Source organism: Magallana gigas, chromosome 1, assembly GCF_963853765.1.
Source record: "Magallana gigas chromosome 1, xbMagGiga1.1, whole genome shotgun sequence".
In the NCBI taxonomy this organism is placed as follows: domain Eukaryota; kingdom Metazoa; phylum Mollusca; class Bivalvia; order Ostreida; family Ostreidae; genus Magallana; species Magallana gigas.
Window position 1 is genome coordinate 53,120,620 of NC_088853.1, and position 18,082 is coordinate 53,138,701.

The following is an 18,082-nucleotide window of genomic DNA, read 5'->3' on the forward strand; positions in this document are numbered from 1 at the left end:
AGCTCCCGACTTCATGACTGTGGACTAGTAAAAACAGATCAGAAGGATCTGAAGCATTTCTATACACACCCTTTGAAGTTTTCCATGTTTTCAATCGATTCGACTTGCATTGTGGGAAATTTCTATGTTTCAAGTACTTGCTTCCAAAATTTCAAAATTGCACATGCAGATGGTAGATACAGGGTTCGACTTTCATATGTAATAGGACCTACTTTCATTCACACAGAAAAGAGCAAACAATATATAGTTAGTTTTTTTCTGTTCTTTGTTGAGGATAAACCAAAATCTGAAGACTATACAAGCATTAGGTAGCGATGGTTATGAAGTGTTCTGGGCTGCTTCTATAATTTGCTTTCAGGATGCACCAAAACTGCTGTGCTCTACCCGAAAAAGGACAATATTCAAAGAAAGTTGAAGAATGACTTTAGAACCAGAGAGGTTGCAACCAATCATATATTATCAGATATTTTTGGGAAAGCTGTTGGAACCGTTAATAAAAAAGGATTGATAGTGGCACAACTCAAGAATTCTATGAGGAAGTTATGAATTTAATGGCAACTTGGGACTGTCTCTAGCTTGATTACAAGGTATAATTAAATTTCTACAAGTTAAAAGTACATCCTATATGATTTACCAGATCACATTAGAACAGCTTCCAATATATCCTCTTTCAAAGGTCTATTTTAAATTTCAATTTTTCTAGGAATAGAAAGAAACTTTAAAATTTTAGGACACTGTTAGGAGTGAATTTTAACCTTATTGCTTTGACGGCTCTCCCCGCTTTCTTTCGCATCTTATCTCTCAAATCGTGGGACTTACCAGATATTGTTCGAATTTAATTACAGTATGTAATATAAGGCCAAGCACATTACTCTTATTTCAACATATAACAAGGGCACCGCTAAGCGGAGCATCCCCTCGCGACATGAGTTATTGTGTGTAGGGATGCATTATTTAGCAATATATAGTTATGTTAATGAGAAGACCACATTCTACTAACCCTCCAATACTGCAAAAACTACATTTTCATTACCTGTACAAGATCTAAATCTAAAAAATATCAAGTTGTTGATTTGAACTGCTTACTTTCAGAAGTGAAGCGGAAGATTGATAACTCTTACTCAGAAATTTCGATTGAAACTTGTATACAAAATTGATTATGACATTGATTTAATGAAATAATAATTTGTAATAGTATTAATGGTTTGGAAAGGCACATGCACTTTTTATTTATTATTTTACAGAAGTGTGCAATCAATGATAAATATTTTTTAGTTTTGAACGAATTTTGTCATAATGTATGCCCCCCCCCCTCCTTTACAATGGTGTAATTTTATCTAAGTTTTTGCATAAAAATTTGACCAATTAATATGACATTGCATTTGTTTTAATCTTTTACAATGAGGCATATTTGTGCAAAGGTTGAGGAAATTCTATTGGAAGGTTTTTTTTTATTAATTTACTAGAAAATTGAAATGGAGTGCACACACACACACACATACATACATACACACATACATACGAACACACACACGCACGGTAGCGATGCTATATCCCCTTCGCAACAAGTTGCGCGAGGGGATAATAACCTGCATCCCGTCTCTGGAAATATGACATTTTATTTCTATTTGTAAAAAATATTGTTTGAGCAATTTAGTCAGTCTTTGTTCAACTTTGCATTGTAACATTCGGGGAATAAATGATGTGAAATCATTCGATGTAGTTCGGTTTTTAATGAAAGAATTTGGTGGCAGCAGTGGTATCTATTGACTCATAGTCGTGTAACGATGGTTGTAAAAGAGGATTGTACTTATTATTGTGGGAAAACAGCTTTAGTTCAAGACACAGGAAGGCCAAGCCGAGCTGCGACACAAAAACTTATTGAATTTACAGAGGATGAGTTTGTCGAGGAACAATATCAACATTTTAGGCAACCTAAAAATCCATTAAAAGAGAAACCAACAAAAAAGGATCAGAATTTAGAAACTGAATTAGAAAGAGAGAAGATTTCATTGGAACGCTACCTTCAGGGTAATTCTATAAACAAATTTTCCTGAAAAACAATGCTTCTAAATACATTAAATCAAACTTTTCGGTTTTTTTTTTTACTAATTACTTAGTCTTGTCAGCGGCGATAATTTGAGCTTTGGTCCAAACACTGTTTCACTTGCTGATTACCAGAGCAACTGCATAGGAGAGTTGATTAAAATCAACTCCCAAAATGGTAAATTCTCGAGTATTGTGTTATATTGATTAGATAAGATGAATTAAGTGTACTATTGAGACATATGGCTTATGAGATTTAAAAGATAAAGAAGAAAGAAACTTAAGCTTAAATAACAGATGTTACATACTCCACTTGTAAACACAATAAGGGTACCTGACTCCTCCACGGATAGGTCTGTTTTCAGATCGCGTGTACATGTACTTGTTGTATTTTTATGGTGTATATATTATACATACACTTAACACATATTTTAAAAAATTCAGAATATTATAATTATGTATATTGACATGTACATGCATATCCTGTAAAGATAACTAGTTTTGAAATTATTTGCGTGTAGTGTAGATTTTATTCTCTTAATGCACACATATTATTATTTGTACAAACTGCAGTAGAGAACATCCTTGATTGACAGAAAAACTGAATGGGTGAAAAAAGACGTGTGTTAATGATGCCTTGGCTACTAGTATTACATACATGTCCTCAGAGTAAGAGGGGAATAGTGACGACCACTCTTTCATCATAGTTTAACCTCTGCCATTGAGATCTAAGGAGTTCAGTGGAATCATGGGAGAGCTGGACTACAAGTTCAGGAGGACCCAGTCAAGTCGTTTTCGGGGACATAAATAAGAGTTAAGTACAGTAACACCTCTAATAAACCAACGCTCAGTCTTAAAGTATAGTAGATCGAGGTTATAAAGGTGTTCATTATAAATTTACCAGATATACATTATTACAGTTCAAATGAATCATACCATTCTAGGAAGTCTGCCATAATCCTGTACTCTTTTAATTAGATAGTCTACATAAATCAAAACCAAACTGTATGAAAACAAGGCTTCATCAGTGGACCCTGTTTCTGTGTACATAAACTCTGCATAAATAATGCGTCATCAGTGGACCCTGTTTCTGTGTACATGAACTCTGCATAAATGACGCGTCATCAGTGGACCATGTTTCTATGTACATGAACTCTGCATAAAAAAACCGCGTCATCAGTGTGCTCTGTTTCTGTGTACATAAACTCTGCATAAATGACGCGTCATCAGTGGACCATGTATCTGTGTACATGAACTCTGCATAAAAACGCGTCATCAGTGGACCCCGTTTCTGTGTACATGAATTCTGCATAAATAACGCGTCATCAGTGGACCCTGTTTCTGTGTGCATAAACTCTGCATAAATAACGCCTCATCATTGGACCCTGTGTCTGTGTGCATAAACTCTGCATAAATAACGCATCATCAGTGGACTCTGTTTCTGTGTACGTGAACTCTGCATAAATAACGCGTCATCAGTGGACCCTGTTTCTGTGTACATGAACTCTTCATAAATAACGCGTCATCAGTGGACCGTTTCTGTGTACATGAATTCTGCATAAATAACGCGTCAAAACTCTGCATAAATACCGCGTCATCAATGGACTATGTTTTTGTGAACTTTACTTATATAAAGTGTCATCACTTGGATGCAAAATAATGTAATACTGTGCTACATTTAGTACACCAAGCTCAGATCCTGGGAAGTCTCAAAAGAATTTTAAAAAAGAGAGAATAAAAGACTTTAAAAAGATGAGCAGATGAATGTGCCTCCTAGTTTTGGGGTACGCATGTATATCAATGTATTTAAACTTTTCTGTCCCAAACCGGTTTTATCGGAGGGATCTATAGCTTTCCTCTTCGTCCGTCAGTCTGTCTGTCCCGTTTCAGTTTTTACACTTTTTTCGTTATGCGAAAAATAAAGAAAATAATTGAAATTTTTGAAGAAGTTATTAATGCAGCGTTATTGTGTTCATATATCATATCATCTAGTTAAATGAATTATACTATAATTTAATATTCACAATTACTTCAATGATTCAACCTTTAGATATAAGTAGTTTACCGGACAAGGAAGATTCCCAATACTAGTGTTTGTACAGGGGTTGGGGATCGGGCCATAAGATGAATCTGCTCACCTACCTCTTAGTACACATAGAAGCTTCAAAACATGCAACATCTTGAAACGTGTTTAATTTTTTTTTTTCTATTATTTTGTCTTCGGATTCAAAATGTTTCATACTTTCAAATTTTCATATTTATTGTAAGACAAGTAAAAAGCTGTCAATGTGACAGCAAACCAGGTTTTCTTTTATGTGAACTGTATCCATAATCCATGTCAATCCTGAATTGATAAACACTACCTACATTGTACCGTATCCAGTGAGATGGAGTACCCATATGCAATATTGCCCAAAAATGACTTATTATAAAAGCAGGTTTATTGTTCAACAATTATTAGAAATCAAAATCCTAACAATATGCACACCTCTGATATATGTACAATTGATCTGCAAAAGAAGAACTTCTTATCTTGAAAACTGCTGGAGGAGTTATTTATACAATGAGTGTACCCTTTATGCAATATTTTGCCAAAAAATGACTTGGTTTAAAAGCTTGTATTTTTTTCCATAAATTGTCAGAAGTCAAAATCCTAGCAATTTGCATACCTCTGATATACGTACAATTGATCCGCAAAAGAACAATTTCCTATCTTGAAAACTGTAAGAGTTATCCGTGGGTACAATGAGGGAACCCTTTTGCAGAACAAACGGACGAGTCACCGATACAGCAACAACAAGATAAAGAGGAATCCCGAGGGGCAGATGAAAATAAATAGGCCAAAGCGTAAGAGCATCATGTGATATAGACCTTGGAGACGATTTCTCAAAGTCTAATCACAATTTAAATCAAAGTACTGAAAGCCAGGCTCTTTTGATGTGTCTTTATGCATATTGTGTAGTAAAGACTGAAAATCTCTCTCTCTCTCATGATTTTAATGTCGGCAAAGCGTCAGAGAGCGACCAAGTTTTGTAAGCGGCTATAAACAAAAATATGTCCATCTAGTAGAAAGAAGTTCAACAGTTGCTGCCTTGAATATTTCAACAAGCGTTATATATTCAATCCCTATTTCTTCAACGCGCAATAAAGCAGTTCATGGAAATTCATGCGCATTGTATGTGATCAAAATGCATATTCTTGTATTTAAAACACGTTATTATTAAGAAAACTAAAAATTTCTCTCGAAATAAAAAAAAAAGAAACAAAACGCCAACACTTGACAAAACGTGGCTCTTTGTGTAACTTTTTGGTATAGCGGAAGCTTTTATTTTAACGCTGTTTGGTTTTTTTGTTTGTTTACTTTTGAAGCTGTGCTATTTATAGTAACATTGGCGACTTGCCTGCCTACAGACAGGACTCTGCTTTCAGCAGAGCCCGGCTAAGGTGGCGGGGGATAGTTTTTTTGGTCGAGGAAATGTGAGGCAGATAGTGCTCATATATGTGATTTAATTTTTCAGTGGATTTTTAAATTTGCTTAAATTCGTTTGCATGCAGGAGACACATGGTCCCGACACTATATAGAATAGCCAGGGATGGTCTCAAAAATTTCTGAAAATTTTTCCTTTTTTCACATCTTCACGGGTCCAGCACCACGCTCCAGTCCCGAGCAACTGTCATAAAGAAAAATAGGATTGGTAGCTTAATGTATACCCATGCAAATAATCACCAATTGATAGAGGGTCAATCACCTTCTTTTCGAGTGACATTTCGTGTTCTGAACCCACCCTACTTTTCAAGCACAAAACCGAAAGTGAAAATTTTGGCCACAGTTTCGCATTTTCATTCCATATCTGATAATCAAAGTACTGAAAGTACTGATAGACGGAGGCATCAGTTTTATTATACATGTGCTGATGTACAGATTTTGAAGTCTTCTTGTGATTCTATGAAAAGAAATGTTAATGTTAATGTTAATTTGCTTTTGTTACAGAGTTGGTGTGAACAATATATAAAATAACACAATTCTTTGTGTTGTAAAAACATATTTTTATTAACATTGCTATGTTGAATTCTTTCAAAAGTCACTGAACACAATTTGGTAACATACACAAAATATTATGCTATCATATGTAAATACAATAAGAAAATATTGGAAGGAGTTTTTGTTGTTGTAAAAAACATACTTTTTTAACATGTTATGTTGAATTCTTTCAAAAGTCATTGAACACAATTTGGTAACATGAACAAAATATAATTATGTCATATGTAAATGCAATAAGAAAAAATTATAATGGCTATTTGCATACTTTGGGGGGGGGGGGGGGTTACTATATAGCAATATTGCATGCAATTACAAAAATATGCATTGATGTCTTTATAATCCTCAGATATTTCAACCAGTAATTGTATTTCAAGGTTTTGACAGAATTATAAAAAAGAAAGAAAAAGAAACAAGATAATGTCTCTGAATAAATGAATACCAGTGGATATGATTAAATGATGTGCACAAAACAATGAGAAATGATTATTTACATGTATGGAAACAAATCTAAATTGATAACAATGTTAAAATATGCATGGTTATGTTGTATTTTTCTTGTTATTTGTATAAAACAATATATTTACCAATGATATAAGGATAGAATATAAGATGTGTAGACAAATTATGAAGAAAATGTATGGGTATCTAAATATAATGAAGAAAGTCGGCAAGAAACAAAAAGGAAATGCTATGCAATGTTAAAATATCATGAAACACCCTGAACACATGCAATTGGTACCATATCAAAACAATATGAACTGTTGCATTTATAAACAGCATTTGCCTAAGCAATGTATGCTAAACAAAATTAGTCCAGTACATAAAATGCAATTGCAATAAAACAATGAGCAACTAACATAATAAATATACACAACTTGTTTCTAAATGTTTAGTGAGAATATATTGATCAAACAAACTTATTCACAACCATATACAATCAGAGACATATACCAGACTCAACATCAAACAACTATATTTGATCAGTGACAAATGCTGTGAGGATTAGATGCTAAAAATCGATTGAAATAATTTTAAGAATATCTAATGAATTTACCCTCTATGGATTGCAATTTGTTCTAAGTGATAAGTTCACTTAAGCTTAATGCCACATGTTACAAGGCATATTACATGGCAATTGCATTTGTGTTTAAATAATAGGTAACACAAAGTTATAATCTACAAGAAATGTGTTCTAATTTGGCACAGTAAATAACAAGTTGTGTTTATGATAATACAAAAGACTTGACTTGTGTCTTTCATTGGCACAGAAGATATGATTACAAATAGTGACAAATATTTAGTTTGAAAAATTCCATGGCATTAGTTCAAGAGGAAAGTAATGATTTTTTACCAACAAACAAAAGTATGTACTTATGTCGCATAATGTACATGTACTTGGTTATTAAAATGGTACTGTCTACAGAAGACTAATACTATACACTAAGAACTAAAAAATTTCCATGACAATGGATTTATGACCATGCATACAGGAAACACTCCGGTGGTACATTAAAGATAAGAAGTTGAAAATAGTGTTAACATTAACGAGATAACTGCATACAAATCTTTATCAAAAAAACATTTTACTGATTTTTATAACTGAATTGACTTGATATCAATTTTTTTATAACTATAATGAAAATAACTGTATAAAACAGGAAGAATGTAACCCAAAAGAAATGAAAAGAAAAACTTTGTTAATTTTTGGACAAATGATAGATGTTGTAATTAAATCAAGGCAAACATTTGTACATCAGATCCATTAAGGGTTGCCTCGATTTGAAATGGTATGATTTGAATACAGAAATTTTCCAATTCTTCTGCATTGAAAATCGCGACATCTTCATTTTTTTTTAACAGTTCTCCTCTGAGAGTTTCAACATCCATCCTAATGTCTTGACTGACATTGTCTTCATCCATTACGTAAATTTCAACGTCTTCATTTGAGACAGAAATTGCCTCAACCTTTCCTTTTATCATGTGGGTCCTTGGTTCTACTTTCTGAAAAATATTAACATTTGTACAACATTACATTTTCAAGATGAAAGGTAAAACACATCATCATGGTATTGTAGAAAAAGATTGGTCCTAATGTAATAACAAAATGAGATTTAGATAAATAATACCGGTGTATTACCAGACGTCTATTTTATATTATCAGTGTTTACCAGACTGTTTTTAATAAGAATTAAAATCTTTAAAAGAATAGTTCATTAAATATATTGAGCAATTTTAATATATATGTAAGTTAGAATAATCCTAATTTGATCAGAAATACACTATATAGTTTTTTTAAAAAATGTGAAAATTTTATTGAAGTATAAAAATGAGGGACAATAGCCTCAGAAATGATCATACCTTGATGACAGTATTCCTGGTTGTGTTTAAGGATTTCTTTTTTTGCCATTCAGACACTAGGCAATGAGTAACTTCTACGAAATCTCCAACTTTTAAGTCGGTTTCTGCTAGGTTTCTCCACAGAGTCACCTCCATGGAGTGTCCCTGCTCTTTTAAGCTAACAGTTCTTATTTTGGTTTCTTGTTGGCCTACTTGAACAAGTTTTACTGCCTCATCCTGAAAGAAAAGTATAAAATTCTAACAAAGAAAATTACAATCCATCAACAAATATATATATATACTCAGTTTCTATTTCCCGTTATGTTTGCATTGCCATAGAAAATCTGTGATGATCATTTTCCTATCATGTCTATAACACGCAAAACAACGAAGATGATGTGTAAAGACTTTAAAGCGAGGATACACAAATATTACAAACAAATAAACATCAACTCTAACATAAATAATAGCATTAAAATCATTTTTTTTTTAACACACCAGACTGTGCAGTCAAAATATCATATCACTCTTAACGTGCAATTTGCTTGCATGGCCTGATGTGTTAAAGGACCGAAGATATCCAAAAAATAAGCTAAATTAAGTTGTACTTACCCGAATAACCTGTCCCTGTACTGATAAAATACCCCTTATGGGCATATCCAGAGCCTCTCTAATTGTTTTGGAAGGTGAAGTTGGTGTTATGAGCAGCACAGCTTTATCTGTCTGCTCTTTCGTCAGATTAAGATGTGGCGCACACATGATCTTTGAATGGGTAGATAAGACAACCCTATTTCCTTTCACTAGGAAATTTCTTAACTGCATGGTTTTGCCTTCTCTGATCTTCATCATCTGGTTTTCGTCACTCAATGTGGCCAGCATACAATCCGTTTTATCAGCTATGCTGAAGTTCAACATGCTTCCTTTCGTTCCACTGCTGCCAGTGAAGTTTGCAGTGTGTCCAACTTTGGCAACAACCACAACCAATTTTCCCATGGGATATGCTGCTGCTTCTTTCCCTTTATTTTCCATAATCAAATCTTTGAGACTTTTTTCCTGCATCTGAAATTCATAGTATTAAATCATGAATTTGAGTTTTTTCCCCCTAACATTTAAGGACTCATATAATAAAGCATGTAAATATCAAAATGAGCTTGTATGATGATATTTGGAATGTTGAGTGTTAATCGTAATTCTACTGAAGTTGCTTTTAACCAAAAAATTGTTGATTTTGACAAAAGAAATAGTTGTACTTTGAAGTTCTCCATTATTAAATTTGTTCAGTAAAATATAACCTCCAAAGTTAGCAAAAGGTATTTCTGAATCAAATTTTTTAAAATAATGAATTTATATACATAGTACATCAACTTCAAAAACACATTCTTTAAGTACAATAATTTCAACGGTACTATGAATGTAATCTCATTTGTGGGAATTATTACTTTTACAGGGGCAAATATACAATGATTGGTTTGTGATCTGAAAAATATGATTCGAGGGTGGCACAGGAAATATCTGAATTTGACATGTATGTTGTATAAACATGATCTAAGCAACTTCCATAGTCTCTTGTAGAACTGTGCATTATTTGTCTTACATTCAATCTTTCCAGATATGAACTGAGATCTCTTTGAGTAAAGAAGTCAATATTTGTGTCTCCCATGATCACAAGGGGGATATCTGTCTCTATTAACTGATGAATAGACCTCAAAAACTTGCAAAAATTACTTATGCTTGCCATATTTATATAGATAAACAGAAGATTCACTGATGCATCTCGGTAATCAATGGATGCAGTCACAGCCTCTACTCCACACAGAATAAATTTTCTTGGGTTATGCAACTCTTTTTTTGAGTACAACACCATTCCATTAAATGGTCGTCCTCGATTTGCTACGTGCCCATCAAAGCGATACATATTGAAACCAGGGAGTAGGAAATCCTCATCCCTATCATTAGGTACAAGTCTACTTTCTGATATAGCAATTATGTCTCCTGATTTCAGGTTTTCGTCATTTGCAACATCTTTCATATGACAGTGTAAGGATCTAGTGTTGTGATAAATAATTTTCAAATCTGATGTTATATGTTTCAGAACTGGTAAACATGTTCTTAAAACAGCATCCTCTCTTAGCCTTTCCATTTCTTTTACAACTTTTGCTGACACTGCTATTTTTTGTTCATTTAATGATGATATGAATAAGTTTTCCAGTTTACGGACTCTACTCAATCCAACATAATGCATATGTTCCTGTTTTCTTGTGCCAAGATCTATTACAACATCGTTTAAGGTAGAACCTTGTGCTTTATGAATTGTTTTTGCACATGCTAACCTCAATGGAAACTGTCGTCTTGTAACATAGCATGTTTTAAAACGACCAACTGAAAATTTCTTTGACACTTCTAAAATAGGTGTCCAATTTCTGCAAATATTTTCAGTGTACAAATATGAGTACTTCATTCTTGCTGAAGATCCAATATTTTGTTCTTCAAATAAAACCCAAACTATACTACATCTTTTAGAGCCAGGAACTCTTAAATCTAATTCTTTAACAATACACGGACTACCATTGGCTAAACCATCTTCCACATCAACATTCAAGCATACTTCTGCTGGCAAATTTTTCACTAAATAGACCTCCTTTTGTAATCCCATTGTTTTTGAAGGATTTTCTGACACCTGAGCAAGAATTTTGCTCTTTAAATCTGCTGTCACCTCACCACCAGCTATATCAACAGCCAAAATGGAACATTTGTCTCTAGTTTCTGCACTTTGAAAAGCCTCCATGTTATGATTATTTACTTTGGCATTAGTAGTAAACAAATGTAAAATAGCATTTACATCTTGCACTTGATGCAAGTTAGTTGAGCGTGACTTGAGCTCATCAATGTCACTTTTAGTTTGCAAGCCCTCACGTAATCTGTTAAGTAATTCGGCAAAACTTTTGTCTTCTTTTTGTCTCATAATCTCAGTTAATTCGAAAACATCGAACAGTTCAGTCCAGAGATTGATTGCTAAAGGTGCATAGCCATCAACCAAGCTTTCAAATACCCATCCATCAAAAACTGGTTCCAACTGGAAAAGGTCACCAATTGCAATTATACTTACACCACCAAAAGGAATATTTCTGGCAAATATCTCCTGAAGTCTCAAGTTGACAAAATTAAACAGTTTATTACCAACCATTGATATTTCATCTATGAAAATAATTTTGAGATTTTGAAATTTCACTCGCATTGTATCAAGCTGTTGTGCATCAAGTGGTTTGTAGTTCAGCTTTTGATTTGCAGGTATACAGAACAATGAATGAATGGTTTGCCCTCCTATATTGTAAGCTGCTTTTCCTGTTGGAGCACACAGAACTGTTTTTACTGCATCAAGGTTCTCACCTGGTTGCTTTGTATAATACCTTGTAACTGCTTGGTAAAGACATGTTGTTAGCAAGCTTTTTCCAACTCCTGCACCTCCTGTCAAGAAGCAGTAAAAAGGAAAATGGTCCATTTTTACTTTATGAAGAATGTGGTAGAAGAAATTTCTTTGCCTCTCATTCAGGGATCTAACCAGGTTTTGGTAATCAGATTCAGGCATCTGCTTAAGTACAATATCATTTCTTTCTAACTGTTTTCTTGTAATGCCTAAATCAATACCTAAGTCATAATCTTTACCAAAGTATTCTGGACTGAAGCAACCATGTAATTTACATATGTCCTCATCTTGTTCTTGGTCAATTCCATCTTCATGCTGAACTTCAGCTGCAATAACATTATTGCTGTCCTCTGTTAAATGAAGCATACTGGCTTCTGCAATATCTATCACTCCTTTATCAGCTTCATATTGCTTCTTGTTTCTTTGGATAGTTTCTTCATTTTGTTTGAAATTAGCTTCAAAGCTGTTAAATGATCCAATCAAGTCAAGTTCCTCATTTCTCCAGGGATAAAATAGCATCAACTGTTCTCGGAAATAATTTTCTGAGTCTTGATCTTTATTAAATCTTACATGTCTGATGATTTTTGAAGTATTTCTTCTTTTAAGTATAGAGCCATCTTTCATAAGGTATTCCTCCTTAAAGATTCCATCATCTTTTTCTCCATTTAAAATATCATCTTCATTTATTTCTTCTATTTCATCTTCGGGCAATAAATCTTGATTGTAAGATGAGGTTTTCTCCTTAGCTGGTAAAATCATGTCAAATTTTGAGATGAAGTCTGCTAAACACCAAGTTTTTAAACATTTTGGTCTTCTCTGGTAGCGTTTGATCCAGTTGTCTGATTCAATATTTGTTGAATTTTCTGGAAGGTCTTGCAATGTTTCCACTGGTTTAAGTAAAAATGTTCTCTTTCTTGGTTCATTTGTGTTTATGAACACAACTGTCCTACTGCTACTTCGCAGAGGCATCTGCAGTACAAGATATGCAGCTTCTTGTGCACAAATTTCAACATGAGTGAGAAACTTATTTCCAATTTGTCGTACTTGTTGTCGCAAAGACATATTGCCATGTCTAGCTTCTTCACATGCTTCATGCATCAAATTTGACATTCCTCTCTGTGACTTGGAAATATATGATACAATGTATGCTGCACAGGCATAGCCATCAAGTATAAACTGAACATCAATATTTGCTTCCCAAGCTTCAAGAAGGAGCTCATTGTAGGAATTGATGCGTATCTCGGAAAGTGTTCTTTTTAAGAATACTTTTGGGAATTTCAAACTTGACCTCAGTGCGAAAATATATGTCTCATAAACCATCCCTATTTCCTTGAGAAAATTCTCAAAATAAATTCCCTCTCCACATTTCAAGTCATTTAAATATTCACAAATTTTGAGATAGTCCTGTTGTACATTAGGATTTTCTTCCAAGTCTTTCTCGTCAAGAGGTTCCAAGATTTCTGTTTGTGGCAAAGGAGGCAAAGGAAAGTTGAATCGACATACATTTTTACCTTTTTTTTTACAAGTCCGTGCATGTCTGTGTGTCTGGTAATTGATCAGTTCAGGGATGTCATCATTTTTTGAACATGTACAATGCTTGTCAATAAAGATCTGAATTTCCTCCTTAGTAGATGCTTCATATGTTGGGGCATTTTCAATCCATAGGAGCATGTGAATATGTGGAGAACCCCTTTGTTGGAATTTAACACGGAAAAAATAGTCTACAATTTTGCCTAGAGGACTGATACTGCTTTTCATAATTTTTTGCATGAATATTTGAAATCTGTGTTGAAAATACCTAGAACATGTGACTGGATCTTTTTTAATCAGCTCACACTTTTCTGTCCATGACAACTCCTTGATGGTTTCATCAGACATATCTCTGTTGTTCAGTTGTCTACTCAATATTTTCAACAAACTTGACCACTTAGTTTCAGCTGCAGAGAAAGAACAGAACCATGTTGGCTTTCCTAGTTGTCTTATCATTGCAAACACATCTTTCTTTGCACTTTCCCAATAAGCAGGTGACCCTCTTAATGTTCTCAAAACTCTGTACCCCTCATTCAAACGAACAATATTATCAAACGCTGCAGGGTTTAACACTTCTTTTACTGTAACTTTCTTCCCTTCATTTTGGCATTTCCGCATTGCAAGATTTACTTTATCTTGTATCTGTTTAATTTGTAACTTCTTCAATTTAAAAAACAAATTGGGTATGGAGCAAGCTGCTCTCCTATCTAGTGATCTCAACTCCCATTTGCAAATAGTACTGTATGACACTGGAACCAGTCTGTCTTTGTTAGAAGGACGTTCCTGACCACAGTATATTGTAGGAAATGCAAGGTATTCTGCATGTGGATCCTGGTACATTCCTAAAGGAATCTGATTTTCACCTGGTGCAAAGTTATGCATTTTGTTCAATGACCTTACATCAGTTGGATGCATCAGTGTGTCTGTATTACCTGTCAATCTATTATCAAAATTTGGATCTTCTTGTCCAGGTGTCTTCTGGAAATTCTTCAACATTTTCTTCTGCTCTCGATTCTTTTTCTTCATTCAAATCAAGCCAATCTTTCTGTTCCTCTGTTATGTTCCAGTCCTCATTTATTGTTATGCCCTCATTTCTAAATAATTGACTGTTGTCAATTAACCATTTTAAAGCATTTAGACATTTATTTGGTCTTACTGTTTCATGCAGGACATGATGTTTGAATGATAATTTCCGTTTCAATTTTACTTGAATTGTCTCCGATTCTGCGAACATTCTAGGAAGACATCTAACTGTCTTACTGACATCTGTAGGTACATTGACAACATTTCCACGAAGACTTTTTTGACCACCTCTTGGTTTTTCCATTATCTGCATGAAAGGAATTCGAGGACTTATAAGACGTTCCTCCATTTCTGATATATCTAAATCTGGTGGTTTTTCTGGGAAAAAGAACCCATTCTTGACAGAACAAGATGGAATTTTTTTAGACTTTAAATTACGACTACATGTGACACAAATCCATTCGATATCTCCAACACTTTTAATACCAAGCAAAAACTTTCTCACAAACTCTGATTGACAAACACTATCAGATTTCACAACTCCTTCCCTGAACCAAGTTTGTGTGCAACAAGAGCAGACATATGATGGCCCATCTGATACAGAAGCTTTAAAATTTGCAACAGCAGCATTTCTCCTCTCTCTCAATTTGTCGTTTTTGTCAAACGTCTGCCCCTTTTCCTTGTTCGCATCAAAACTATCCTCAATTTCAGAACAAACTTTTTTATGAGTCATGTTGTCATTATCATCATGTGAGTGAGTCCTCTTTCCTAACACATTTTTATTTTTGGACTTCATATTATGGACAAGATAGTTTTCAGAAATACTTTGTATGTGTTCACAAATGTATACAATAGGTTTGTTGGGTTTGAATGACAATTGTTTCATCGATAGTGAACACCCTTCAAATGCAACCTGGTCAAGCATACATGAAGACAGGGAGAGGCAGAGTTGCCTTAAAAATTGGCATAAAGTTTGAAAGGAACTTAGAATTGAAACTGTACATTTGCCATCCGGGTCACACAATCCATTCATACCTCTACAATGAGGGTCAAAAATGTAAAAGCTTCCATTATTGTGTTTAACTGCTATTGCACAAGAATGAAAAATGAGAATTGCATTGTTGTGCACTGCAAATGCCCTGTTAAAAAAACTCTCTAATGAACAACTTATTTCAGAGTTAATTTTCTGACCCATGGTACCAACAAATACTTTTTGAATGTATGACGAGAAATAATTCTGATTGTATTTGACATAATTGGGTAGTTCTTTGAGTAGCAAATAATCTTCACAAGGGTTCTTTCTTAGTGAATACAAAACATCGCCTGACATCAATATTGCATGTAAATCATGTTTTGACAAGGTTTGCACACCGTTTAAAGAGCCAACATACAGCAGAAACATAAAACAGTTGCATACACATTGCTTTCCCCTCGACGACTCCGAAAAATGAGTAGCACCTTGCGAAAAATCTCCTTGTAACACCCTTGTTGGTAGTAAAATATTTAAGTTTATATCCATATTTAATTAGTGAATTTTTTCGAAAAAGATTTCATTGTAATAACATCCACCTCAAACCTTTTACCTATTTATAGTAGTCAGTATTATTCACAGTACTGAGTAAGCCTATGGATTCAGAAATAATTACAAATAAATAGTATATACCCCTATATACTCACACATATTGCAATCCTCTTTTGAAAAGGGGGATAGCTTTTCTAACTCACAAATATCTAATCAAAATCAATGCAAATTCACAAGCCATGGTTTTTCAAAGCTTACAATAATTGTCTTCAAGAATGATTCTTAAAGTTGATCATCAAGAACTTGACATATGAATGATTTCTTTTCTCATATAAATATCTCAGTCATATCTCAACCAATCCATATAAATCTCAGTCATATCTCACAATCAATCTAGTTCAATTTCACTTGATAAAGATGTATATCTGAGTTTGTCAAAACCAGTTAGGGTGTATTAATTTACTCAATACTATTCATTCAAAATATTTATAACATTGTGTAAGAACAGTGTCAATGTAAATTTGTTGTTACACTAACGTTGTACTTGAACGCTCGAAATTGCTCTTGTACTAATATTTAATGAATTATATCTTTAATAAATAACGAAAAATATCTTTCATATGTTCAAGTATGTAGGTTCATTTATGCAACGAATACAATAAGCTGTCTTCGTCGTCTATTTACACTACTATTTACAAACTGTCTTCATCGTGTGTTCATATAAAACAACTTTCGTTTTCGTTTCTTTTTCGACAACAAAATGAAAATAAAAACACACTTACCTTCTGATATCACTATTAAAGCGATGAAAAAGTCCTATATTGCTGCGTATTAAGGAAGAAATCCGAGGCAATCAGCAGAGCATGAAAACACAAATCGATGAAAATGGCGGTGATGGACCTATTTCCAGATCCTTACATATTCGTGCTCTTTGTATTTTAAATACACAAAACGAAAGCATTTGACAGGACGGAAGAGTATTTTTAGAGAAGTTTATAAATGGTTAAATTCTGATAGAACCATTTCGTTAATCTACTCAATATAAACACTAGAAAAGCGAACTATTTTTTCATCTTCGCCCCTGTATGTAAACATGGTAAACTCCTAATGTTATTAATAGCCAAATAGGTAATATATGATCTCTTTCTTCCCTGCAGAGTTGTTTGTTAGTTTTTCTTTTCCAGAATGTACCATCCAATGATAAAGAGCTATAAAATATATTTCTCCAATTAATTATTCATACTTTTTTTATAACATTGTCTTATTTATTGTTTGTAATAGCCTCTGAGCTGCGCGGTCTATATTTAACGTTATGTTTATCATGTTTATTCATTGAAACTCATAAATATTCATTATTTCAGTTACGAGTTCTTCTCAACTTCTGTTTGAAAAAAACACCAGTTATCTGTTAATATATTGTTTTGATACAATTTATATATATACATATCCAACCATACAGCAATAATTTTATCAATAACGATGATATGTTTAAGAAAACATGTCCACCGCTAGGTGGTGCTTAAGGAATCCTCATTAGTTGACGTCACGGGCAATACAATCACAATATACGGAGGCTGTTATACAGCCTCCGTCTAAAAAGTGCTACAAGCATTAAAGTGTCTTATATCAATGAAATTGACATGAGCTCCTCTATTCACAAGATGAATGCAGTAAATATTCTAGCAATTTATACACCTCAAATAACCAGCCAAACCTCAGGTTCTCCCTTTATTTCAAATTTTGACCGGGTCTTTCGTTCGAAACTATCCCCTGCCACCTAAAAAATTAAACTTATCGCCATACAAAACATTCACACTAAACATTTCATTACATTGGTGAAAAGCAAGCATCTGTTTACACAGAGAAAACAGCCAAATACCATGTAAACCACTTTAAAACCCTTTGAGCTTAATTCAAAAAGGTACACCAGAAATCCCCATACCACCAAATTCCACATCAACCTTTCCGGTCTACTAAACAACATTGAAAAATTCAGACACAGGTTTTCAAACCAGTGCGTTTATATAAATGGTGGGTGAAATTTATATCTCGTATATAACTTCATGGCTCGTTAGAGAGAATCATTAGCCCGACGCAAACTACCTTGTTTGATTGGAAAAACCACCTGACAGAAAGAGAAAGAAGAATGCACTAACCT

General features: G+C 33.8%; 1 protein-coding gene across 1 annotated transcript; it reads right to left on the bottom strand.

Annotated features, from left to right (window-relative positions):
* Window positions 1-7,697: 7,697 nt before the first annotated feature.
* On the bottom strand, window positions 7,698-16,834 carry LOC136273918 (uncharacterized). Its single transcript, XM_066079643.1, has 4 exons — window positions 16,707-16,834; window positions 9,038-9,484; window positions 8,447-8,662; window positions 7,698-8,089 (listed from the first exon to the last, which is right to left on the bottom strand). The coding sequence occupies exons 2-4, from the start codon at window positions 9,482-9,484 to the stop codon at window positions 7,817-7,819; spliced, it is 936 nt and encodes a 311-aa protein (XP_065935715.1). The 5' UTR covers window positions 16,707-16,834; the 3' UTR covers window positions 7,698-7,816.
* Window positions 16,835-18,082: the final 1,248 nt, after the last annotated feature.

Excerpts from the sequence above, each read along its gene's own strand:
- LOC136273918 (XM_066079643.1), bottom strand. The coding sequence starts at position 9,484 with ATGCAGGAAAAAAGTCTCAAAGATTTGATTATGGAAAATAAAGGGAAA. Across the intron at positions 8,663-9,037 it reads TACAGGGACAGGTTATTCGG|GATGAGGCAGTAAAACTTGT; the intron begins GTAAGTACAACT and ends CTTTTCTTTCAG. Across the intron at positions 8,090-8,446 it reads CCAGGAATACTGTCATCAAG|AAAGTAGAACCAAGGACCCA; the intron begins GTATGATCATTT and ends AATATTTTTCAG.